We start from the raw sequence: 25,900 nt of genomic DNA on the forward strand, positions 1-25,900 counted from the left end.
AAAAATATGAAATTCACTTGAAATTTTAAAGCCGTTTCTTACCAAGGATCCATTCCTAATTTGGAGTGAAGTCAATAGAGATTTTTCATGTCAGGATTTTCTCTTGGCTAAGAGGACAAGACTGTTCTTCCCCTGTTCCATAGCTGCAAAGAACAGTACGGGGAACTTTGCTGCTGTACAACCTGCTGTGATTTTGAAGCAGGGGCATTGCTGTGTTCTTACTCTCATTTTGTATTTTCACTCGGTTTCTATGTTGATACATCCGATGTTCTCTCCCCCTCCCACCCCCCGATACTTAGTTTTATACAGTATACATACACAGTATATAAATATATATTACATATTTTTCTATATTTATGTCTTTTACTATCTGGGAGTGGTGTGATTATGTAATCCGTCTTTGAAGTCCAATTGTTACTGATGCTGACCTTTTATCTGAAAACTTCACATTTACAACGAGACGACTATTCTCCAGAACTAAATCCTCTCTCTGAATATTTATGGTTCCTTTCAGCACATTCGCCATTTGTCCGAAACACAAACTGGGCCCCTAGTGACGAGGGTCACAGGCAGGTTAGAGCTGCAATTACTGCATCGCTTACAACAATCAGGGGTGTCAAACATGAGGGCTGTGAATTAAAATTGGCTTTATGTTGAGACGGTAGTCTTTTTCCCCTAGAAAATATAGACATTTTCATCATGTATACTCTGTGCCACAACAAAGAAGAAAAAAAAAAAAAAAAACTTTAAAAGTTTCAATTTAAAGGTTATTGTGGCACCATTTTACTGTGGGCCCCCGGAATTAAAGTGCATTTGACACCCCTGACCTACAGCGAGGCGACAGTCTGCCAGTTCACACTCGTATTGTTTCATTTTACATGTACGTCGTGAACCTGTAAAAGCTGCTATTGTATTAAAGTGGGACTTAAAACACAGAATACAGATATAATACAGATTATAAACAGACTATTGACCAAATGTTCACGTTACAGCTGTCAACTGGCAAAGACTTCCAAACTCGAATTCAGTAAGGAAAACTCACCTGATAAAATGAATATAGTCATTTTCAGCACTCGGAAGAAAATGGCTAAAAGCATTTTCTTTGAAGCCTAACAGCGACCTCTCATGGTGAAGTTACAGAATAATATTTAAGATGCCTTGATATATATATATATATATATTTTTTTTTTTTTCCAGCACTTATTACCACGTTTTTGTCTCTGGTTAATGCCAAATAAAAGACAAACCTTTCTCTGGGTGAATTAAGTGAATTTTCGATTCATTCGAGGTCTCAAACACATGCTGCTCTGTAAGCTCACCAAATCATGTTTTACATTTGTGTTCAATGAAAGCGAACTATTAAATAAAATATGGTCATGGGTAAAAAAAAAAAAAAAAAAAAAAAAAAAAAAAAAAAGAAGAAATCCAATGGTTTACTTAACTTCTGCACATCGCAAATAAAGCTTGTATTGCCCAGGATCTGTTTAAGCTAGAAACAGTTATTTCACATATTGTGTGATGACATTGCTTCGATTTTAGAGGTTATTACTGAAAACACACCTTTGACTGAATAAGCTTTGAGAAAGAAGCTTTTCCAGCCCTACAAGCTACAGTATTTAGCTTTGGCCGTGGAGAAAGTCAGGTTGAGTTGTGGATTTAAAAAAAATATATATATATATATATAGGAAAAAATGGTTGAAATACAACAGCAGCAATTTCTCTGTAATGTTTATATGTATGTAGTCTCACACGAGTGACTGTCAATGGTGATTTTAAGATGACAGTAAAAAATTTTAAAAAAGGCAGCATAACTTGAGTGTGTACCCTTCACAACCTGTCATTACTCTGCTCATATAATTTATATTTATTTTTTGATCTGTGTAATTTTGTTAAACACAAAACAAAACAAAGGACACCTAAATTATTTTTTATTTTACACTCATTTATTTACATGTTCTTTTTTTTTTTTTTTCCTCAATGAACTACCCTCATGTACAAATAAAATCTGTATTTGTTTCTGCTCTGATTTAAAGTATGGTAAATTATTCCTACAAATAGGTCTGCTGTGTCTGGTTTTTTTTTTTGTACTTGCAAATAAAGATTTTTCTTCCCCCCTCCTCATTCAAAGATTCGGTTAGTGAATTCGACACATGCGAGATACAGAGTGAAAACAGTATTTGTGTACCCAGCTATAAATTAATTCTTGCCTTTCCTGGATAGGCGGCTATCGTTGGCACAAAAGAGGGCAGAATTCTACCACCAGGAATTAAATATACAAAAGTTTCTACTGGTTGAATTTAAAAAGCTACATGTATGGCAACAGGGAGGAAAAAAAAACCTCCCAAAACGCTGAAAGTTCCTATATGTACCAAGTTTGGCATCTTTCTTCTCCCTACATCCAACTTGATGATTTATTTAAACCACATTTACATTCAATAAATATAATAACAAAATCCCAAATTATAATTCAAAACAGAATTAAGACAAACAGAAAAATCTTACAACACCAGAAAAATTGCATTTAAAATGTTTTGAACATATTCAACAATCCCTGGAACGCGGATTATCATCTTCTCTTCCAATGTGCAGTTTCCCTTGGATTATATGTTAATTTGGGAAAATGTCCAGCCAGTATACGTTTTGCTTTTGTGTTGTTATTAAAAGTCCAGATCCAGGGTTGGACGGGGACAAATGGGAGAGAAAATTAATGTAGAGAAACATGACTAAATACACGCAGATGTAAAAGCTCAATAAAAAAGAATGAATTGTTGGAATTTCCGTAGCTGTATAAACGTGTCAATCACAAAAAGCCAGAAGTGCTCAGATTAATGCGGAAGCTGCAAGAAACAAACGGTTAATGTGTTCGAACACCTGCTTGTTACATATTTTGAGGAAATGAAGGAGAAGGAGTTAACTTGTGCTTTGTCAGAGAGCGGTTTGTTCGGTTGGTTCCCGTCCTGGATACAAAAAAGGATCGCGAAATGCAGTCCGCAGTTTGAAGTGCCTGCTCCAAAACTAATGTGCCTTTGAACGAATCCTTCCATTTGTCGGGGAATGCTCGGCAAATACTTCAAACGAGCACACGCGAGAAGCAGTCCGTGAAGTGGCGTTCTCGTTCCCGGGCAGCGCCGTTTCCCCCGCTTCCCACCTGGAGTCACATATTAATCACATCCTCTTTGAAGCTGACAAGAATCAAGAGGGAGCGCTGACATAATGACGGAGACGGGACGGGCATCGGGCAGCCCGATTCAGGGAAAACAGAGATGCCCCCCCCCCCCCCCCTCCACACATCGAAGGCGACATGTCATTTTCATGCTCTTATTACTGCTAAGATGGAGATAAATCACTTGGCTGGCTATCGAGCAATTAGCTTTAAAAAATCTCATTTATTTCTCTCCAGGCGCTTTCGAGATCATTAGGCGAGAACGGAAGTAAGCCGTCCGTCTTGAATACTGGGACAGTGAAAATTAAACACCTGGGATCAGTCCAGCTCTGTGGACCGCAGCTGTGTGCCCCGGGCATCGTAGGGACGGGTGGCAAGGCCACAAAACACCTGGATCCCACCGGAAAGAATACCTAGAACTCGTCATCAGACGTAATCAGCATGATTTTGTCGGACTTGCGGGAGCTCTTGTTGCCTGCGGCCTGCTTCCCGTTGGCGCTGGGCTGAGTCACTTCCTGCGTGGACTGCTGGGTGTACTGCTGGTAGGCGGGGGAGAAGTTGTGGATGGCGTCCTGCACCATGTCTCCCGGGTTGATGGTTTCTTTCAGCCCGCTGGAGATGCTCTGCATTGGAGGGATGTTCTCAGCTGAAACACACAGGAGAGAAGAGAGACCATGTCAAAAAAATAAAAAAGACGATACAAGTTCTGCTGATGTCGACTACGTCAGTCTGACATCAACTTGGTTTTTTTTTTTCCCCCCTTGCAGTCTTTCAATTCCAAATGTTTGAAGGTGTAATTTATGATCTTAACGACTCAAAAGCACTTTTAGTTCTGGAGTTCCTGGTTAACATCCGCTCTGCACTATGCTAATTATTTCCAGACAGTCGTCGTCAGTCCTGTTTTTCCATCTCGTCATAATCCCCCAACCGGTCCAGGCAGATCTTCCCCACTGGAGCGTCCGTCTTTGTTTAAAGATGGTTTTAAGTTTTCCTTCCACTGTTGCCAGTGCTTGTTCATGTTGTTCACGTTTTAAAACTGAATGTAACATTGTTGAATTACGATTTTAAAATAAACTCTTGTACAAATCCATAAATGTTATTTATTTATTTATTTTTGCTGAGTTTTGGATGCTAAAAGCCTGGAGCAAGATTCCTCGAGACCCAACAGCCAAGAATATATTAAAATGCCAAAAATGACTAAGCGGGGACGCTTGTGCACTATGCAAGTTTATTTAGTTGGAGTTTTACGAGCAATGCATGAAAGCTTTCCTCGGTGCAGCTCTGTTTTATTAAGTTTCAAAAGGTGAATGGACTTTATGTATACAGAGCATTATCGCCGTCCTGACAGTCTGAAAGCTTTTCAGATTGTTAAACTCTAAGCTGCCATGACAGAGCTGAACCTCGACAGGCTGAAATTTAAGAGATCAATTTACATGTTCAGTGATATCTGATCCTTATCCAATTTCTGGAATTACCGGATTATTCGAGTGATCATTTACCAGCTTAATGTGATATGATTGTTTAGAGAAATGGGACCAACGCAGCTGGATTTCTCCACTCTGTCATGACGACCTCGCGCATGTGACGATGTCACAATGTCAGCGGAAGACAAAGCAACAAACATGGCGAGCAGCGCGGACAATCAACGAAGAGCAGGATCACTTCATGTTAAATGAAATGGAAAGCATGAACACGGGTAACGAATGTACGTACACCAAACCAACGGTGGTCTGAAACACGTGAACCCCCACTCCTACTACTTAGCACTTGGATCAGCGGGTGTCACATTTTATTTCAGGGGCCACAAACAGCCCATTTTCATCTCGAGTGGGCCGGGACCGGTAAAATAGCGCCATAATAACCTTTAACTTTTTCTGTGTTGTAGCACAGAGTATACGAGATGAACATTTGACAAGCTTTACGAAGATTTACAACCAAAAATGACTACAATCTCAAAATAAGGCCAATTTTAATGAAACATTCTGGTGCAAAATACAGTGAAATGTCTAAAAAATAAAAAATAAAAAAACTTCTCCCATAGCCGTTGCATTATGGATGATTTTACAAACGCACCCTGACAGCCTGGCTCGTTTGCTATTTTTCATGTCGGCATCACTGACATGTCAGCTCGGGCCTCAGCCTTGTTTTGTGTCCGCTACTCTTAAGAAATGTGTTAAAAAAAAAAAAAAAAAAAAAAAAAGATGTTTTCTTTGAAATCATTTTGCCTGGCGGTTTGGCGGGTCGGATTGGAGCCTTTTGTGGGTCGGTTATTGCCCACAGGACACCCCCGCCTTAGAGGGTTAGAACTGAAAGGAGAATAAAAAATATCTATCTAATCCCGTTTTGACTCAATGGGAAAGAATAAATAAATAAATAAAAATGATTGAATTACACAAGCTTGAGATATTTAACTTGACTGGAAGACGTAGTAGCGATAATGCAATGATAAAAAAGAAAAAGAAAATCAGCGTGATATGAGTTTTTTTGCTGCCTTCTCCCACCAGCTGCTTTACTGCAGACGTCTGGAAACGGAGTGAACAGGATTCAGTCACAGCCGCCGTCTCTGCTGATTGTCCCTGGGCACCCAGCTGTGAGTCGGGCCGAGTTTACGGCAGAACTAAAGGGATGTCCAAAACAAGAAAGGAGAGCCGGGAGACATCCACACTCTCCTGTTTCAGGGTCACCAACAGTGGCGTCTGAATTGGCTTATGAAGGTGGCAGAGAGACGGGTGAGGTGGAGGAGGAGGAGGAGGAGGAGGAGAAGGAGGAGGCGCAGTCGACCACACGTCTTCTCACTCCTGCCTGTTAACACTGAGCTAAAGCAGAGAAACAGCAGACCAGACGTATGGCAGCTTGCAATGGATATGAAATGTATCGATTCGGGTTGTCAAAATCAACGCGTTATTGCAGATTAATCCATCATCCTGATTAATCCTGATTAAAAATCTTAACGCAATTAACCCATCTGCAGTGCAGAAAGAAGGCACGCGTCCACAGGATACATCATTTTCTCACATCCCATCCATGGTCTATCTGAAACGCCCTGCGGTGCAACCTGGGTGTGATGCTGGGTGTGACGCGTTTCGAGGTGCGTTGCCGTGTGTCATTTGCATGAAGTAGAATCCTCCCATCTTTATGCAAATGAAGCAGAGCTGAGGCCCGACAGACTGCGGAACTTTCATAAGCCATCTAAAAAAACGAAGACAGATTCAGCAACTGCAGCTTATTTTTTGGCCTCAAATGTTTTTTAGAAATACTTTTTACTGAACTGTTTTAGTGAAAACCAGCGATCCGCCATGTTGGTCGGTTGTAACTCCAGGAGCCCCCCCGAGTGACGCGTCTCCTCTCAGACAATGTCAACAAGTCACTTAGTCGCGGGCGGAAGATGGAGCAACAGCGCCACAATATTGTGGATAAATGTTTGTTTTGAAACAGAAATGTTTCTTTGTTAACACAAGCTGTTAAAGGTGTTTAAGTGCATATATATATATATTCCATTATTTCTTTAGTCCATTTGCCCATGCAAAATTAAATGCAATCAATAAGGATTAAAGTGAATGATATTTAATTGTGATTCATTGAAAATTAATCCACATCAACCCTGTGATTAATTCAATTATCAAATATTAATCATTGACAAGCACTCGTATTAATGAATTAATAAGAAAAACAAGATTACTTTAACATTGGATTTCTTTCCATGTCTTTACTTTCCTAGAGTTCACCTCAATAAAAACATGAATAATCAAACAGCCTATTTAGTATTCATCTACATGTCCCATACTTCTATATATGAAGTGGTGGAAAGGACACAGAGGGCATTTCTCTTTACTCCCATTTCCATTTTACCCGGAAGCAACGCTGATACAAAATATTGACTCTCGCTGCTCGTTGATGTGCTGCGCCTTTGAAATTTAAGCTCATCTTCCACCGCGTCTGTCCTCCGAGGCATCAGTAAATGTATACCTTTAGGCTCATGGCGACTCTTATGGCTTGACTGACGTGGCTCACAGCGGCGCTGCATTTAATTCGAGTGCAACTCCGTAAATGCCTTACGAAAGGCCTTTACACTGGAGGTCTGTGTGAGTTCTCTAAACGGCTGGTCTGGAGGTGCCGAGCGACGCCATTACTGCTCCCTCTAACCTGTCAGTCCTCATTCTGCAGCGGAGACGGGACATTAGCCTGGGAACACCTCAACATATTTTCAGGGCGAGGACACGAGGTGATCGTCAGTTGAACTTCTTCCCGGCGCTCGCCGCGCAGTCGACGTCGCTCACCTGGCACTTCGCTCTTCTTCTCCTGGTAGACGGTGCAGGTGAAGGCGTATCGGAGGGCGATGGCGCCGAAGAACATTTCGATGCAGGTGATGAAGTTCTGCCAGCCCGCGGCCACGGTGCCGGCGCCGACCACGTGTCCGTCGATGAGGAGTGCGTTGGGGATGACGCCGCAGCGCTCCAGGATGGCCAGGACCATTCCTGTGAGCGAGGGGACGTTTGCATCACTTGTCATTGAGCTTTTACTGGCACGGGTCGGGAAAACTCAAACAAAGAAGAAAAAAGGCGGCAAAAGAAGGTTGAACTTACCTTGCCAGAATGACAAGAAGATGACAGATTTAATTGTGAGGAATTTGAGCACCGGCTCGTACGGCCTCAGAAGGTCACTGGTCGCGAAGAAGAAGAGGAAGAGGGCGTAGAGAGACAGGCTGACGGAGAAGTTGTAGATGATGGTGATGTAGAGGTACCCTCCATTCACACTGCACAGAACGAGAAAGGAGTTAGAAGAGCCGCGGAGCACATCTTGAAACTTGAATCCTCCGCTTGAGAGCAAAATGACAGCAGCCTGATATTTTTAACTGAACTGAAAAATCATGAATCTGCTTTTGTCCTTCAAGCTCGTTTGAAATGAGCCGATATCTATATTTGATTGTCAGCCTCTGCATTCAACAGAGGCTCTCTGAAGGCTCAGCTGTGACTACACTAATTACTCCGATGCTCTGTAGAGTGTACGGTTGGCTGGAAGTGGGGAAGTAAACAATCTGAATATCATCATGGTCTTGAGTTTAGAGTGTTTAAAGACTGGGAAAAAAAAAAAAAAAGAGAGACAGACGGTTACTTCTGCCTGCTAATTTTGCTGTTGACGGAGGAACAAGAGGCAGAATCGAGGCGAGTTCCTCTTTTAGAGGGGGACGACGTAAAGCTGTTTGCAAAGTTCTGTATTAAGCCCTCATTGAACTCGGCGCTTCTTTCATGTAGCGTCTAAGTAATTGTTGTCGCAGCTGAATCTTCAGAACGATAAACCGAGCCGAGAGGCAGATGAGAACACCTGAATTTGGCGGCTGCACATTTTTAGAGCGTTTGATTACGCGCTGAAGACAATTTTATTGAATATATTACGCTCTCCTTATTCTCTGGGGACCTTTATTGGCTCATCTGAAGCGGCAAAATGCACTTAAATTAAATTTCCCCGACTACAATTTATCTCCTGACTATGTTGCGCTCGACACACAAAGTAAAAATATATAAACCGAAGCGATGCTTCTTCCTCTTACAATAATGTTCTCCACCGAGCGGAACGCATGATAAGAGGTTTATTTTAAAACACTAGTGATATTTGGGGGAAAAGTTCCAACGTCATTTTCTTTAGTGCATATTACAAAAGCTTCTGAAGTGGTACTAGCACGCAAAATCAAAAAAAAATTAAAAAAAAAACCTAACGTAGCAGTAATTATGGCCACAGCAGTGACACAACTGGGACAAGATGCAGCGGAGCACTCGTGAAGTTTGAGATTATTAATTTTAGCTGGAAAGCTCTTCATCCAAACGTGCCGACTGCAAAGAGGTGATAGAATTATCTCTGCCTCCAAAGTGTTTCGGTGTGAGCGTAAACAGCGGAAAGAGGCCTTCTGGCGCCGACATGGATGTGCTCGATACACGAGGAATGAAATGCAAAGCTCACTTGAAGTCTCCATCGTGATATTTGCCAAAGGCCTGCAGGATGATGGTTATGACGGCCATGATGGGCTTGACAACGCAGAACTGCAGAGTCGCCTGGAGGACACATCACAATTCAGAGTGAGATGCACCACAAGGATGCCATGGAGGAGGAGGAGGAGGAGGAGGAGGAGGAAGACATCACAATCTGTTTGTACATGTAATGACATGAAAAAGATTCACAACTGCTCACTGACAAGACCCACTGCTTGCCAATCTTTTAAACATGACCGGCATCAGACAACTCAACAATAATGTCATTCTGTATCGCTGCTTCAAAAACAAGCCTGCTGTATAATAAACCTCACTAATAAACTGCGCACTGTTTTATGAGGGATTATGCGTTGCTTTATTAGCTCGGAGCGGGGATTCCCTGGACTATCTGGCGTTTGTCTGGCAATTATTCTTAATCTCTCATTCAACGGCACCTCACAAAAAGCTAAAGACTTTAAAATGTCAGCTTTTATAAACTGCAGCAACGGTGAAGATCAATCTTTATATGCTTTAACTTCAACTAGTTTAATCTGTTGCGTGTGACTTTACCGATGACAGACGGGTTTCATACGTCTGTATAAAGTATTTACTCCCCTTTGGATGTTTCGCACCCATTCATTGAAAACAAGGCGAGTATAATTCGGCGTCTTTGGGCTAGTGTCAATCCGTTAAAATATATATGATAAAGTAAATAAATGCAGATGTTCATCAGACTGACATCAGTATTAGTAAAGGTATCTTTGTCTGCAATGTGTATATGTTTCAATCAGGCAGACATATGTGGACGTTGCAGTTCTTATTCATTGTTTTTGCTGTCCGGTTTCTCAGGGATCGGGCATGAACACCTCTTTTCTGTGTGGCTTTAGCTGGATGTTCAGGCTGGAAAATTCATTTCCTCACAAGTCGCAGCTCTTTTGCAGACCGAGTCAGATTGTCCTCCACAATTTGGCAATATTGTCTTGCCTTCACTTTTACAAGCAGTCCAGGGCCTGCTGCCGAGAAGCCCAGCAGAGTGTAATGATGATGCCGCCACCCTGCCCCAGAAAAGATGTTCAGGGTTTGTTAAATAGTATCAAATAGCAGGATGGCCCAAAAATGTAAGATTTCCTCAGTATGAAAAACCTTCTCCCAGATGACTTTGGTCTCTCTTTGAGCAGATTTAAGGTCATATTTCGAAAACACAAAAAAAACAGAGTGACTTCTCTTTTTTCTGGTGAAGGACTCATTAAGAAATGAAAAGAGTTTTGCTGAAATCTGACTGATGATTAAGTGAAATCTTGCAGCCATCTCCTGATTAAAGGCGGACATAAATTGTCCGTGGGCGGAAAAAAAAAAATGGATTGTTATTTCAAGGTGGCAAAAACAAGAACAATGTTGGTTCTGGCGTGGAAAGTTTTGACTTCGACAGAAACTCAAGTGCTGAAGGGGATATATACATATATATATATATATATATATAAAAAGTGAATGTAGATGGCAGGTTTGCTTTTCCACATCAACCACGTCCACCTCACATTTCTGACCAGTCACACAATATTTGCCAGACATCGTAAAGCTGATGTGTTGGGATTGAAGTGCAAGAAAAGAATGACGCCCAAGCTTCTTTGTTCTTGTGGAGTATGGATCGACCTTCACACTATTCAGTGATATTTTTTTGCTGGGCTGCTTTAAGTGTACCTTTGTCTTATTGTTGCAGCTGTAGCAGGAATACTGATAAACCACAGACTGTACTGTCCAGACACAGATCTAACTGCCCATCTCTTATTCATGCTTCAGCTGTGGAGGCTTTTTATGGTGCTACTGAAACAAAGCTGAACTGACAACACTTGACACACGTCATCTGTAGCCAGGTGATGTCTGCTGAATTCGGTCAGTCACTTTAAAGAGATTAAATGATTACTTGTTTTACACTAATGGACAAAGATTAGGAAAAATCTGCTTCGAAATTTCTCATGAAACAAAGAAGACACCAAATTTGATTGACGACGATTTCATGCAAGAGGAAAACAGAAAATAACATCTAAGGTGCTGAATAGTTTTACTTTTGTGGCTGAAATACTTTGCAACGCATCCCACATGTTCTTTCCTTCAAACTCGGTTCAGAGAGGTCCTGTTGCCGTGATGTTGAAAAGGACTGAACAGGACATCAGAGGACGCATCGGAGAGAAAGCTGCATGTAATATAAGGCCGTAGGACAGGTGTCCTCTGCGCTGTGTGTTGAAGCCTGAACTAAGTGATTTGACAGCGTCTGCTCGGACTCCCGTCACTGCTGCTGCACATGAAAGCAGATCAGGAGTGCTGCGCTTGATTCGCCAGAGGGGAGCTTTTTTAGACGGACCCTCGTTGGGTGATGGGATTGGCAAAAAATGGCATCTTTTATGATACTGATTTACTTTGAAGCCTTTTGTGCCGACAGTCGTTACTGAGCCAATGACTATGTCATAGTGCCAGCTTGACACACTGAATCTCCTCAAAGCAAATCATTTTAGCATGATACCCAGCGACATGTTTGAAAATATTCAAAACGTAAAGCTCGCTCTCGGAGTCGGTGGATTAAAACTCAGCCAAGGTTTCTGCCTCAAATTAATTTTTAATCGGTTATGGCATCAATGCAATGTTTACAAGCCTTGTATAAAACTTAGCTTAGGACAGAGTACACTGCTTGATAAGAGGATAAGATGTCTAGATGTTTAGCAACTCCACATCAAATGTGTTGGGGTTGATTTTAGGCTTCAGGTTTTGTTTCAGGTCTTAATTTTCTGTGACGTGCTCCTTCTCAAAATTAGCTCCCCACAAAGTACAGTATTGTTTTAGTTTTGGCTCACGGGGGTTATGTTTGACACCTCTGATCTAAAACATTAGATGGTGATCGAAAACGTTAATCTGGTTAGCTATATATATATATATATAAATATATATTGTGTTGTGCCTTTTTAAAACACCCATTTTAGCCAATAGTCTTTTGAAATAGACTGTGTGCATAAAAAAAACAACAAGAAAAACCTTTTGTGAAAGGTTCAGGGAGCCACTACAGAAGAGCCAGAGAGCTGCAGGTTGCAGACCATGCTCCAGACACTGGGATTTTTTGGAATCTTAATATTAATGCCTGCTACACTGGGCAACAGGGATTTCAGAAACCTGGGTAGGAAAAGTACATCTGTATAGATCTATTCTATATATCACAAAATCACCCTGGATATCATTTAGACACACTGTTGGTGCACTCTGGAAATAAATAAAGCTACCGGCGCTTTGCCATCTGTTTATTCCTTTGGTGCCACGCTGGCATAGATTGTATCGTCACGTCATTCTCTGCTGCATTTCTTTTGGTTATTAGCAGCGATCACACCGTGTCCCTTTTTAACATAAGAACGCCAGAAATTAAGCCACTGCTAAAGAGATCCTCATGACCACTTAGCCTTTGTTTGAGATGAACCAAATCACAGATTGGATACTTGGATTAAGGGTGTGCACAGTCTTAAATTTTGTGTGATTGTTGCATCGGTGCGGTTTGTTTTAGGAGTGCCCATCCACGCCCTGGTGTGCATCAACAAGCAGACGTAAGCCGCTTGAAAAGCAGGTTTCATATGCGGCCAAGGAGATACTGAAGTGTGCCTGAAGTGTGAACGCAGCACTGATTCATAGGCAGTAATTGGACTGCACGCGGTATATGAAAGAGTTTTAGCACAATATACTGAATTGACATAACGATATCAACAATAAAGGAATTCTTGCCAATGATTTGACTCTGTTGCAGATTTTATGAGTTCTTAACAGTTAAAATTCTCCTTCACTAATTCAACATGCATTACGTTGCGTCTAGGAAGAAATAACAGCCTGTGTTTGGTTCCAAAATAGAAAAAAAAAAAAAAGCCAAGGCGGCGTAAAGTAGACCGGACCACAATGTCGACCTTTTTCTCTCAGACAAAAAGCATTCGAAGTGTGAAAACCACCCGGACCCTGCAGGACTAGTAGATTCACTTCTTTTTTTCTTAATACACTCTCCTGCACAGTTGTGGAGAGGTTAGCTGTCTTGTCCCACAGCAACAATCCCCCTGGTTCAAGTCCAGGCTCGGGGGGTTTGTTTGCGTGCAGTTTTCATTTTCTTTTCTCAGGGTGCTCAGATTTCCTCCCACAGTATCGAGGTTTATTGAGGACTATAAATTGCCCTTAGGTGTGAATCTGAGTATGTGCGATTGTCTGTCTCTGTGCGTTTGCCCTGTGAAAGACCGGCCACCTATCCAGAGTGCACCTCGCCTTGTGCCCATATTCAGCTGGGATCTGCTCCAGCGGGCACTAAATTGGATAAAGCAGCAGAGAAGAGGGATGGAAATCATTACTCCAACCAAGATCAATGGACAATGCCACATTGAATTACATCTTAAAATGCTTTTGATAAATACATCACTTAATGTGCCAAAAATTTATTGATTTTTGTACCTCTATCTATAAAATAGGTTCAAAAAGGTTACACGGGTAAATTTGCTAATCTAAACTGTTCACGCCCACTTAAACTTCACCGGTTACTCGAATGGACTCAAAAATACCTGCAAGCAGCTGCAGCAGTGGACGACGAGATCCCACTTGTGGCCATTTTACAGAAGAAAAAAAAAAATCCCCTGAAGTGTAGCACAATGTGATAAATGACTTAAGACTGAAATGCTGAATAAAAGTTGAGGATGTAAGAGTAGCTTATCCCGTAACCTTATCTCCAAGAGCCAGCATAACTCCAGGCTGCTTTTCCATATCAGTGATACATTTGTTAAGCCCTCGTCTAATGACACGCTGAAGCTTCCCCCAAAATGTGGAGAGAATTCTTAACACTTTAAAAAAAAAAAAAAAAACGCATCGCAGCTTATCAGATGGTCTGCTTTGACGGTCTTAATAGTTGATCGTGAGAAGCTCATGTCAACCCGGTGCAGACTTAGTCTGTGTAAAGTTCTCTCCACAAGAGCAAACTCACACTTTCTCAACGTTATGCAGTCAATATACGGAGAAATTTCAACGACACACCGCAGTTAATCTAAATCTTTACTTTGCGTGTAGCCCGCAGATCAGCAAGTGGTTGATACCTTGATTTCCCTCAATGAAGATGACCAAATGAAGAAAACTGAGCAAAGGGTAAACTTTCACAAGTCGAGCCAAAAACGAGGAATTGACGACTTTGTGATTTGTTTCTTTTCAGGACAGAAATAGTTTAACTTAAACAAATATTCTCTACCTTCCGCAGTGTCGCCACCAGAGAGAACCTGCAAGCGTTTCCTTTAGAAACACGTCACGTAGGACTTCTGTCAAGGCATATTGAGTGTTTATCATTTGCTTCTTAAAAAAATAAATAAAAAGAAAAAAAAAATCTTTTCACTCCGTGTTTTGCTCTGAAGATGTAACTCTCAGCTCCAATATCCATCAGTGTTAGACTGGAAGCTTGTGCTGCGTCCCAAGACACGGGGAAGGAGCTCTGCGCTGACAACTCATATCATCTCCCCGTGTTTATTATCAAGCGGCGCTCACCTGGCATCTATTGCTTCTGTTTTGTTTTTCTTTTTTTTTTTTTAAACCAATGGATGTTATCCCCAAGAAAGCACACAACCAATTATAACAGCTGTCATTTTAAAGTAGCCTGGAGATCTGAACTGAATGGTAATTTACAGCACAACGCTGTGGTTGTTTGTTTATTTTTAATGACAATTTGATGCCTGCCCTGTTTTCAGCGTGCAAGCTGGCTGCAGTGGTCGGGGGGGGGGGGGGGGGGGGGGGTCTCCCGGGCAGAGATAAGGGGATGATTGAAGCGCACCTGTTTGCAGAATCTTAAAAAGCCGATGGAGTAGCTCATCCCGGTGAGGCAGCACGTCCCGTACAGACAGCTCGACCTGCAAAGACAACGGACAGTAATGAGCTATTAACGCACGTCAGTGCTGAGGCTTCATACATTTGCCACCGGATAAGAGGAACAGAGGCCATGCGTTTGTCCCATGAGGAAAATGGCTTCAAGAAATACAGCTCAAACTGTAACCTATTATTTTGTTAGACATCCGAGCTTGAAAGATTGTCTACATGTCAGACGTTTGACAAATAACTTGTTTAGTGAATCAATCACCAACATTACACCGCAGCGATTTGGAAATCCATCAACAATGAGCCACTTTTTCAAGCAGAAATATTAGACATATGCTTTTTCAAAGATCTCAATTATAGCTTGCATTTTATCTTTGTTTTATATGAATGTAAACCGAGTGTCTAGACTGAGAATACAGTGATGTTTTGGTTTTTTTCTTTTTCCATAAGACAATTCAAAGAGAGAAACAATTATTTATTGAACCATTCTATTATTGAATGTGTTCTTAACGCATTACATGTAATCTGCAAATGATGTTATGATAGATTATTTAGATTTCACGTTACACACGTCTGAAAATATTGAGACAAAGAGAGAACAAAACAGGTAAATCACATTTTTTTGTATATCATGAATTTAATATTTATTTCTATCTAATGAAACCCGTGTGACTCAATTTGTTTATAAACCCCTTTGACCCTAATCATCGACAACACTTTAAGGGTTTTCTTATTTCTATTTCATCAAGCGCAAACACTTTGTTTTGGCAAAAATATATTCCAATCTGTAAACCAACAAACATGATGGTCTTTGTTGTATTTTTTGAAGAACTCCAATTTTCACGGCGTACTTTGTCAAAAGTCTCACATGCTATTTACTTGATTGCAACATTACAATTAATCTAGTATTTCTATCCAGTCACATTACAGTATAACTCGACATAATGCGCTACTGAGATATTCCTGACATGATAACAAGGTATTCTAATTCTTTTTTTTTGACTAATATAATTAAAATTTAAGTTTGTGGGACTGTTATACAATTGATGAGTATCACCATTCATACCTGCCACAACATAAGCAGCAACAATCTCATCAATGACGAGAACAAGGCTTTAAATGTGTTTAATGAAATCCTGGATATGTGATCTAATTCAACTGCCAGGCTGCTGAATAAAACATACTCGACTTAAGGTTTAATGGTTTAAATTATGTCTGGAGGAGATTTTATCGTGGATCAAATTAGGTGAGATGGAGATGATGGGATGTAGAATTATATGCTGGGAACTTAATGGACTTAAAACATCAATACGAGATGTCTGAGGGAGCCCTGGAGGGCTGGGAAAGTCAAAGCAGAACAGGTAGCTTTTCTCAAACAAGACGTGAACTATGTTGTCTGAGCCTAGCAGGCTGGTGTCGGGCAATACCATCATTTATCAGAGCTCAACATTAGTGTCAGTGCTGTCTTAAGAAGTGCTGTCTTGTGGCTGAGCCAGCCATAAAGCACTGCCTGCCGAGACCAGTCAAAAGCTGGGAGATAAAGGAGAATCGGTGCTGATCAACAGTGCACTTACTTATTTTCTAGGTTTCAAAACTGAACGGAAATTCAAGGCAAGAAATGTGGACTGTGCACCTTTTTATGACTGGAAATGAAGCCAGACCCACAGCACAGTTGGCAATGGCTGACTTTATTTATTCATAACTTCTGAGGCGTCTCAACTTGATGTTGAGCAATAAAGATCTTTCAATCCGGTTTGCACAAGTTAAACCCGGCAGAAATGGGCCGAGTGTACTCACTGTATGGGCTTCCCTCGGATCTCAGCCATGATGGCGCTCTCTCCTCCAAGATACTCAAAGGACAAACTCAGGAAGTTGTAAATGACAAACGCTGAAACACAAAGAGAGACGTGCGTTCTTTTGATGTACCAGACAGCATTAGTACATTCACAATGCTGTTGCGACTTGAGGCTTAACGGAGAATAAGGACCTGGAGTTTAGCTTTTCTGTTTTTAGGCGAACCATCAAATTTCATGTGCAGACGACGACGATTTGAAAACAATAGCTGTACTCACAGAAGTACCAGCTGAAAGCGCTGTAGTCTGCATGTCAGGCCACTAGTTGGCGCTGTGTTTTTGGAATACACCTGTGCACACATGAGCACAGTACAACGTAAATATTCGAGTGCATTTCAGCTGCCCTTCATCATATAAACCATATGCAGTATCTGATGAATGGAAGAAATACATCCAAGTTGATCCAGATGATGTAGTAAATATCTGAAAAGTGCCGTCAAGTTCAAAAGCATTATTCTGAGACCTGCCATTGTTATTGTTGTCCATCTGCTCGCACATGTGCGGAAGAACCACTTAATACGACTGTGGAGTGCTTGTGCAGTAATCTTTGTTTTGGAAAAGTAGAATTTTCTTGTTTACACAGACGAAGCCTTTGCGTTTCAAAAACGTTACACTCTAAAAGAAGCTTTCAAAAAGGTGTTGTTGTAAGAGATTTGCAAAGCTGACAAAACGTGACTAATGTTTTACAGTTAACACTTGAAAGCTTTGTCATGTGAACAGAGCCTTAGCCATTTCAGCTTTTAACCAGTTGGTCCATTTAAACCCTTTAGCTGTTTTAACCAAATGAAAACCTTTTGTGTTTTGGGTGTCTGTTTACACGACAATCGTGCTCTGAGCTACTGAAAATGCAACTTTTTGAGAATAGCTACCAAGATGAAAATTTTCAAGTTCAAGTTATTAACTTCAACATGCTTCCCTGCAAATTGAAATTCTTTCTTGGCCGTCCACAGAGAATGCTAACATTGAAATAGCATGTAAAAAAAAAAAAAGGTGCAATTTCTAAAAGTGATGTACGATGTATAAAGAGTACTGAAAACGCACGTGCTCACACTCCGACTCAGTGGAAACGGGGAAAACGCAACTTTTTCTGAAACGCTGCTACTGAGCATGCGCACCATAGCCGCAGTAAATAATTCTTCTGCACGAGCACAACTAGAGGGACAATAAGAGCAATGTGACTGGGACTTGGTAGTTTTATAGTCGAGTCACTCGTAATGGCAATCTCACGTCATCGTGTGTCCATAGTTGGTTTCATTACAAAATGAAACAGCAGCACCAACTAGTGGCCCTACAGTACAACTACATCATTTTTGTGTACACAGGTGTTCCTTAAAACAATAAAGGAAAACAATTTCTGAAACGAAAATGCAAAAATAATGTGTTTTTACTTGAAACATCACGTAAACGAGGCCTTACCATGCGACACATATTCAAGTTGACAAACTATTGAACCATTCTGTTATTCATCAGTCATATTTTTCACCACCGAGTTACATTAAAACATCAGTTGAAAATGTTTATTTACACATAATTTTGTGAAAGCAGATTGCAGAACCCTGGTCTTGGGGAAAAAAAAAAAAGTCTGCTTTGTTATGAAACCATCTCTACTTCTTAAGTTGTCTGCATCAAACCTGCTTTCAGGTTCCAGACACAGAACCAAACACACAAAGGCTGTTTTTAGTCTATAAAGACCAAAGACTATGAACAAGCCACCAGAAGCCTGCAGGACGGCTCCAACGGCTGAAGATCTGTGTTGCTATTATTTTATCCGCCTTACTTTAATCATTCTGTAATTCTCACTGCAGTTGCTTGGCGGTTGAACTGTGCTGTACATATCCACTTGTACTGCGGTAATGCTTAACATGTCTCTTTACATGACTTTAACTAGGAAAAGAGTCCACGGCACCTTTCACTATAAACTTGAATAAAAAGGTCAAACGCTCTCCGAAGGAGGAAAAAAAAAAAATACTTCCATGAGATAAAAAAATAATTAGTCAGACATTTTGGAACAATAAATGTTTCAGTCCTTACATTAAGGAGCTTCCAAGGGTTCTGTGTCTTGGAAATCCGCTCCTAATCCTTTGTTGCTATTTAAGGAGGGATTAAAAGAAGCTAATGCAGATGGGGTCCAGTCAAGAGACGCTTTATTATGTTTTCGTGGTGGCTGCTGGAGCTGTTCGAGTCTCCCTGCTTTCTGATGCAGTTCGCCATCAATCAGCCACAAAATTGGCCTGCAAACTAGAAGCTAATCTTCTGAATAATGTATCACTTCCTTTAGTCTCTTCTCAAATTACTTGTAATCCATTTTGCATATGATTCACCTTTTCTCAATCGTAAAGTGCTTCGATCCTAAACCAGAAACACACAAAGTTGCACCGTACAACAGCCATCTGGTTGCATTTGAGGAAGTCAAGTTTACAACTAAATATTACAATTGCATGATGAAAACTCACTGTAGACTTGATTCACAAACACTTCGAAAGCTTCATTGTGAAATGACTCCTCCTTGAAATGTAACACCTTAAACATCGAGGCCAACCGATTCACCAACGCCAGCTGGTTTCGAAAAACTAGTTTGGTCACTTCCTTTGCTCTTCTGCTCCTGGCAGCTGAAATATGGGCCATGCAATAAAAGGGCGCCATCAGGCAGATGAAGTGAGGCGTGCGATGCTCACCTTCGTAACAGTCCCGAACGGAGTCGAAATACACATAGTACTGGTCGTTGGTGATGAAAAGGAGGCTGAGCCACGAATCGAAGGCATAAACTGGCACGATAAACAGGATGCGGATGATGTAGCGCTGCTCGTTGGGGACGCTGTAGGATCGAAGGTGTGTGTAGATCTGGAAAGAAAACGTGCATCAAAGCAGGTAAAATAAGTGAATATTGACACAAAGAACAATACAAAGTGTGAATTTGATGCTAAAATAATTTACTACAAAACATCCTTTGATAAAAACAAACACAACATAAGCCAATGGCACAGAATACAGCAGCCAAGATACTAAACCGACAACTAAAATAAACCAAGAGGCACAGCTGCTGGTTAAACTCTTCTGATGAAGACCTGCTCTGGCACTCAGACTTACAACCCCGAGAGTTTATACACTAAAAAGTCCACAGATTCAAGGGATTGGATTCAGTGCTGTGGCTTCTCACCCTAAAACCTGCCACCAAGGTTAACAACTGAGCAAATTAAGAAATTATTGTCTGTTATTCAATTCAGCATTGTTTTTTTCTGTGGCAGTACATGTTCACTTTATCGTCTAAATAAGAAAACCTAATATTTACGTTGCGTCTTAGGACACATTTCAAGGTGCCACCTGAGACACTAATCCCTGATCTCTAATCTCGCTAATCTCAACCTCAAACGCATGGTTTTTGCACTGTAGGAGGGAGAACATGCAAACTCTGTAAACTCAAACCCAGCAAAAACCTTAAAACGTCTCTTCAAGGCAAGCACGCGAACCACTAAACCAAAGTACACCCTGCTACCTATTTAATCAGATGAAGGGAGAAAAAAACAAAACAACAACAATTACCGAGTTGGTTTTGTTCCTGAAGCACTAAAGTGATCCAAACCACGAGAGCACTGAAGACTCAAATGTTTTCTTCCCAGGAGTTAAAAACAATCTGATTTCATTTTATCTCAATGGGATTATTTATGACTGCACGTTATCTTGCACTTGTAGCCCAGGCTCTCTATAAAAAAAGCATTGGCAAGGTTGGTTAGAATAAAAAAAATAAATAAATAGATTACCCAACTCCCATCTTAGTGACTTCCCAGAACATTCCTGCTTTAAACTTCCCGTTCTCCTTAAAGGGAAACATTCTGGCTTCACATACTGTCGCAGGCAATCACATCCATGAATGAATGTGTTGCAGCTCTGATAAAGGTCTCGACCTTTAGATTCTGTACACTGTCATATAAGACTCCTCTTTAAGGCTCCACATAGACTCTTCAAACGAGACGCAGTGCAGCTGACAACTTTTTTTTGGGGGGGGGGGGGGCAGACATTATATACTCCTTGTTATCCTTTCATCCAGTGACCTTCAGCTTGGAGACGAGGATTGGCATGGCGGCACCAGCGCCCGAGCCCAAGGTTTTCACACTTAACATCTTACTGAAATGGACAACACCCAAAACAGCAACAAGATGGACGCTTCCAATGATAAGGATCGGCTTTTTTCATTCCAACCTCAAACAAGTGCAGCCTGGTATGAGCAGTATGCCTGCAGATCATACTTAACAATGTGAGGAATGTTCTGTTCCAAATTTCTCCTTCGAGGCCTCTCGGTTAATATAATGATGCCGCGCTGCTGCCGTGGATGGAGGCAGCAGTCTGTATCTGCAGGTTTAAACTGTCGCCTTCAATTACACAGTGCATGAAAAAAAAACTGTTTTATTGTGCACAGTGTTGTAGGTGAAGCTCTAGCAGCATGGCGGTAAGATTATTAGAGGGCGCATCAGTTCAGTGGATATTATTGTGGTGTCAGACGTTTCCATTTAACAGTTTCAGTCATTCTTTATAAAAAAAATAATATCGTTCATGAAGGACGAGCTGACTAAAACTATTTTCAATGAACCACATTGCCGAGGACTCATTAGTCAGCTAATTATCTCCACTCAGCTAAAAACAGAGGCTTTCACTAGACTGATAACTTCCCTCCTCATAGGAGACGTTCAACTTTCAAGTGTCACATTATGGCCAACTCACTAAAATTGTAGTTTGCAGATAATGCCTGTATGGAATTTTTCAAACTGCAATTAATGTGCATATGTTTCATGGGGACTAAAATATTCACGTCATTTTTCAAGCAAGTAGATTTCCCAACACAATTCCCGTACGCGAGAATTAGCTGCTTTTTTTAACATCATCGTTTGCTGGTATAACCTTTGCAGTTTTGGAATTGACATTACTGTGGGGATTGGAAAATGGTAACATGATTTTTTTTTTCAATTAACAAGAAAACTGGTCTAAATGTTTAAGAAAAAGAAAACACCCTATCTCCATCTTATCTGGAGTAAATTTCCAGATCTGATTTTGTATGGATCGCAGCTGGAATGACATTTTCTTGCCATTATTAAACTACTTAATTGTGTAAACAACCTGTATGCGGCTCTGAGTGTTTTTAAGTTTCTCTTGAGAGGAGCAGACAAAACATATCAGTACTGGCGGACATCCCGAGTCTCTACTCGACACAGCTTGATTAAATGCCCATTAGAAAGTGCACATTAGAGCCCGATGACTGTGAAAGGTGGGAGCGTGATGCATTTACCCATCTTTACATTCCAAGTGAAGCAGCATGTAGACTGATGGTGTCCATTTGCTTGAAAAGAACGAAAAAACCCCTGTCCCTCCTGAGTCTGTAATGCTGACCTGGCATTCATTCATTCATTCCTAGTTGTGCGCTGAATAACGGCTTCAAGTACAAGTAAACTCGTCTCATGTTTGCCATTTCTGTCCAGATTACAGATTCATGGACAGCGGGGAATCTGAATTTTGAACACCTATATATCAAAAATCAGAAGTCAATTTCCTTTTGGAAGAAAAGTATAGTGCCACCTGTGAAACATAACATTGCCCATTGCTCTCAATCCCAAATGCTTCAAGGCGCAAAGGAACCAAAAAAAACAAACAAAAAAATAACCAGTCTCCAGATAGCCAGTCTGAGAAGCAGTGACTACATTACAGCAGAGAGGATCTAAGGTCATTGTCTATCTGTGCTTAGTATTCAGAAAGTGAGTTTAAGAGTCTATAGCAATCCTCTGGAGCCCAGTCAGATGAAACACCACCAGCATTGCAACACTAGTTCTGCGGACCATTATATTCCCCCTGTGGAACACAAAAGATGCCTGTTGCAAACCCGCTCCGTCGTCCCAGCGGAACACTCGCTATTTATTTGTTCAATTAAAATGTCGTGCTGGCGAGTGTTTGGCCAAACACGTACTTTATTAAAAAGATAGAAACCAATTTGCCGAAAATTGAGTCACAAATCCCTAAACAGGGATTGCTTTTTGGGTTCGTTGATGCAACACGTTGATGCATCATGTCAAACTGCTTCCTCAGCCAACAAACAACAACAACACTTTAAATAATGACACAGCATAACATACAGATTAATTACACGTAACTTCAATTACCATATAGGGGGGTTAGTTTCAGTCCAAGGACGGACAATCATTCTGTATAGATTTATTTTAAATTATTTTAAAATAAACTGACTTCGAGTCTGATGCTGCACAACATGAAAACAGCAGCGAACGGCAAAACGACACCCTCGTCCTTTAGAACACTGTAAATGTTATCTCAATATCAATTGATTTCCCCGCTGATACAACACGGCACCCCTCTGCATTCTCTGCGAATGATAAAACCGTAATGATAAGCTATCATCTGCACAGTGGGCAACACACCCACACAGGAAGAATCATTCATTTACCACAGCGGTGAAAAGCTTTCGGTGTAAAGGTGGTGTGTGTGTGTGTGTGTGTGTGTGTGTATGTGTATGTGTATGTGTATGTGTGTGGTGCCGCTCACTCTTCCTGGTCATCTTCCTCGCCCCATACGGAGAGGACTTGCTGTGGATTCAATAACCTCTAATAAGCTAAAGGTTTTCTTTTATCAGCTTTAATCTGATAGTAACTGTTGCTTATAATGTAACAAAACACTCACAATGCAGCGGGGGGGGGGGGGGGGGGGGGGGGGCTAAACAAGGTGAGGATGGTCTACAAATGACACTCTCTTATCTAGTTGAAAAGCGTCAGAGCGAGTATAGAAATAGGCCTTGCGAGCAGCGACACTTAAACTCGCTGCGATGCAAAGAGCCTTGCCGGAAACAAGAATTCATTCCTGTCCTCTGGCAAGGGAGGGGCAATCTGTCCATCTCTGATTACACATGTACATCATCCAGAGTGCGGCGCTTTGAGAGCGTCTTACTCATCAGTGCTGTGGGATAAAGAGATTTCCTGCACTCAATCTGACCGCGAGAAAAGAAACCATGTTCCTCTGTGAGAGCGAGCACACACACACACACTTACCTGGTGGCATGTTAAAAGCAGGGCAGACCAGACAAATATCCCTGACAGGACCCGGCAAGACACTGTGGTCAAAAAGAACTGATCTGTCACCAATGAGCCATTGCTGGTCTGAATGATGGTGATGTTGGAGGAGAGGTCAGACTTGTCTGCGGCCAGGAAGACGGCAGAATCATTTCCGGTGGATGCGTCCATGTCCGCAAGTGACATGTTCATCTGAAATAGGTTAAAGAAAAAAATGTTCTCCGTCAGTGTGAGGCTTAAAGAGAACGTGACAACACTTAATCCCTGGGTTTTATTTTTATTCTACTCGTGTTAAACACAACAAATCATGGTTTAATGTGTACATTTACACGTGAGTCAATTAAGGATAAGAGTAAAATAAAGTATATAATAAAAGCTAACACAGAGGTGTCTCCCTTTAGAGATCAATGGCCTCCTTGTTGAGGTGCGTCTTTACTGTCAACAAACAGCTCACCTTGTCCGGCGGAAGCAGCTTTATCTCCTCTGAAATACACTGTCCACTAAACAGCCGGGGCTCGCCACAACTTAGAGGTTCAGCATCGACAGTGAAGCGGCGTTTAAGGCCATTTACAGACGGCCCGTCGTCTTCATGTCCGGCCGACACTTCCTTGTTGGAGACAGGTGCCTCGCGCAGGTCGAAGTCCAGGCAGTCGCGGGAGCACAAACTCAACCAAAGCCGTCCACTGCTCACCCGCACGCACACACAAACCTCCACAGGCGAAGGCGTTTGCCTCCCGACGCTTAATAAACCTCAAACTTTAAGAGCAAACAGTACTGTTGACTTTATGCCGAAGCGACGGCTCAGGGATAAACAGGTTGGGCACAGGTGAACGGCTCACGTGACGCCGGTCCCACGTACGTGTTAATGACGTCACGACGGAGAGCAGTGTTTTGACTGGCAGCATTTCCCACGATGCAACGCAATCACTGCTCAGTGCTGTGATAGGTGGATTAATGCAACCGGTTGGATGAAGCCTATTGTGTTAAGAACGAAACAAAACACAAGCAGATTCTTCAATTTATTCAGAAGGAAAGATGATTTTTTGTGGAGATTAAAAAAAGGTGGACACTGATTGTAAAGGAGTGTGACTTTTGTATCATGTACACAAGTTGTTCCATCCATACATCTTCTGTCCAGCTTTATTCAGGGTTGCTGGAGCCAATCCCAGTTTACTGTGGGTGAGGACAGGACACACCCTGGACAGGTCACCAGTTCATCACAGGACATACAACCACACACACTCACGTTCACAATTATGGACAATTTATATTCTCCAATTAACTTCACTTTATGTTAAAACCTTCAATTGTCCAATCTACAGAATATTCCTGATCGACTTGCATCATTTTTCTCAGCCAAATGATGCTGGTGATTGTTTGACTTCAAAACTAATTATATTGTACTATGGTCTACTAAACTCAAAAAGTGGTGATTTATATCATTTCATTTGCAAAATGTTTCCATACATGAACTCAAATGCATGCATTTCTTTTTATTTACAGTTTAAAATAACTTTTAAACAACACAAAATATGCTGAGCTATTGTGGCTGTAATCTGCCACAAATCTCTGATTGAGCTCAAAGTATAACTCATTTGATTTACTTTGCTGTTGTATTTGAAGTAGATTATTTATCTCAACATATGATGGCTCCGATTACAATATGTTTCTTGACGTTTTCATGGTTCCAGCCTTCCCCTGCATTGGCTTTCTCTGGGTGATATATTTTAAGTAAAAATAAAAGGCTGGAACAGGACCCAGGACAAAGCGTGATAGAAGATGGACAGACGTCTGTATATTGTTGACTTGTTAATATAGTTTGAAAATATTGACAGTATTTCTCTGCCTCTCAATTTTAAGTTTTTACATAAACTACATTTGTCACAACAACAAAGCCTTTTCAATCCCTTCTTGGCTTCTGATTATTTTGATCTATTGTTTCAAGACAATTCTTCTAAAGGTATTACTTGAGATTCAAGATTAATTACTGGGACTAAGGATTAA

The 25,900-nt window shown here is 41.2% G+C and overlaps 1 protein-coding gene across 1 annotated transcript; it reads right to left on the reverse strand.

Moving 5' to 3' along the window:
• Positions 1-1,911: 1,911 nt before the first annotated feature.
• tmem184a (transmembrane protein 184a) lies at positions 1,912-24,755 on the reverse strand. Its single transcript, XM_080487953.1, has 9 exons — positions 24,351-24,755; positions 23,876-24,088; positions 19,511-19,676; positions 16,780-16,870; positions 14,942-15,017; positions 9,119-9,210; positions 7,747-7,916; positions 7,441-7,638; positions 1,912-3,809 (listed from the first exon to the last, which is right to left on the reverse strand). The coding sequence occupies exons 2-9, from the start codon at positions 24,086-24,088 to the stop codon at positions 3,577-3,579; spliced, it is 1,239 nt and encodes a 412-aa protein (XP_080344079.1). The 5' UTR covers positions 24,351-24,755; the 3' UTR covers positions 1,912-3,576.
• Positions 24,756-25,900: the final 1,145 nt, after the last annotated feature.

This window comes from Lipophrys pholis, assembly GCF_963383615.2.
Source record: "Lipophrys pholis genome assembly, chromosome: 19".
Lineage (NCBI taxonomy): Eukaryota > Metazoa > Chordata > Actinopteri > Blenniiformes > Blenniidae > Lipophrys > Lipophrys pholis.

Coding starts and splice junctions, on each gene's coding strand:
- tmem184a (XM_080487953.1), bottom strand. CDS start 24,088: ATGAACATGTCACTTGCGGACATGGACGCATCCACCGGAAATGATTCT. Junction 16,871..19,510: donor CGTTCGGGACTGTTACGAAG/GTGAGCATCGCA, acceptor TTTGTGTTTCAG/CGTTTGTCATTTACAACTTC. Junction 7,639..7,746: donor CTTCTTGTCATTCTGGCAAG/GTAAGTTCAACC, acceptor CCTCGCTCACAG/GAATGGTCCTGGCCATCCTG.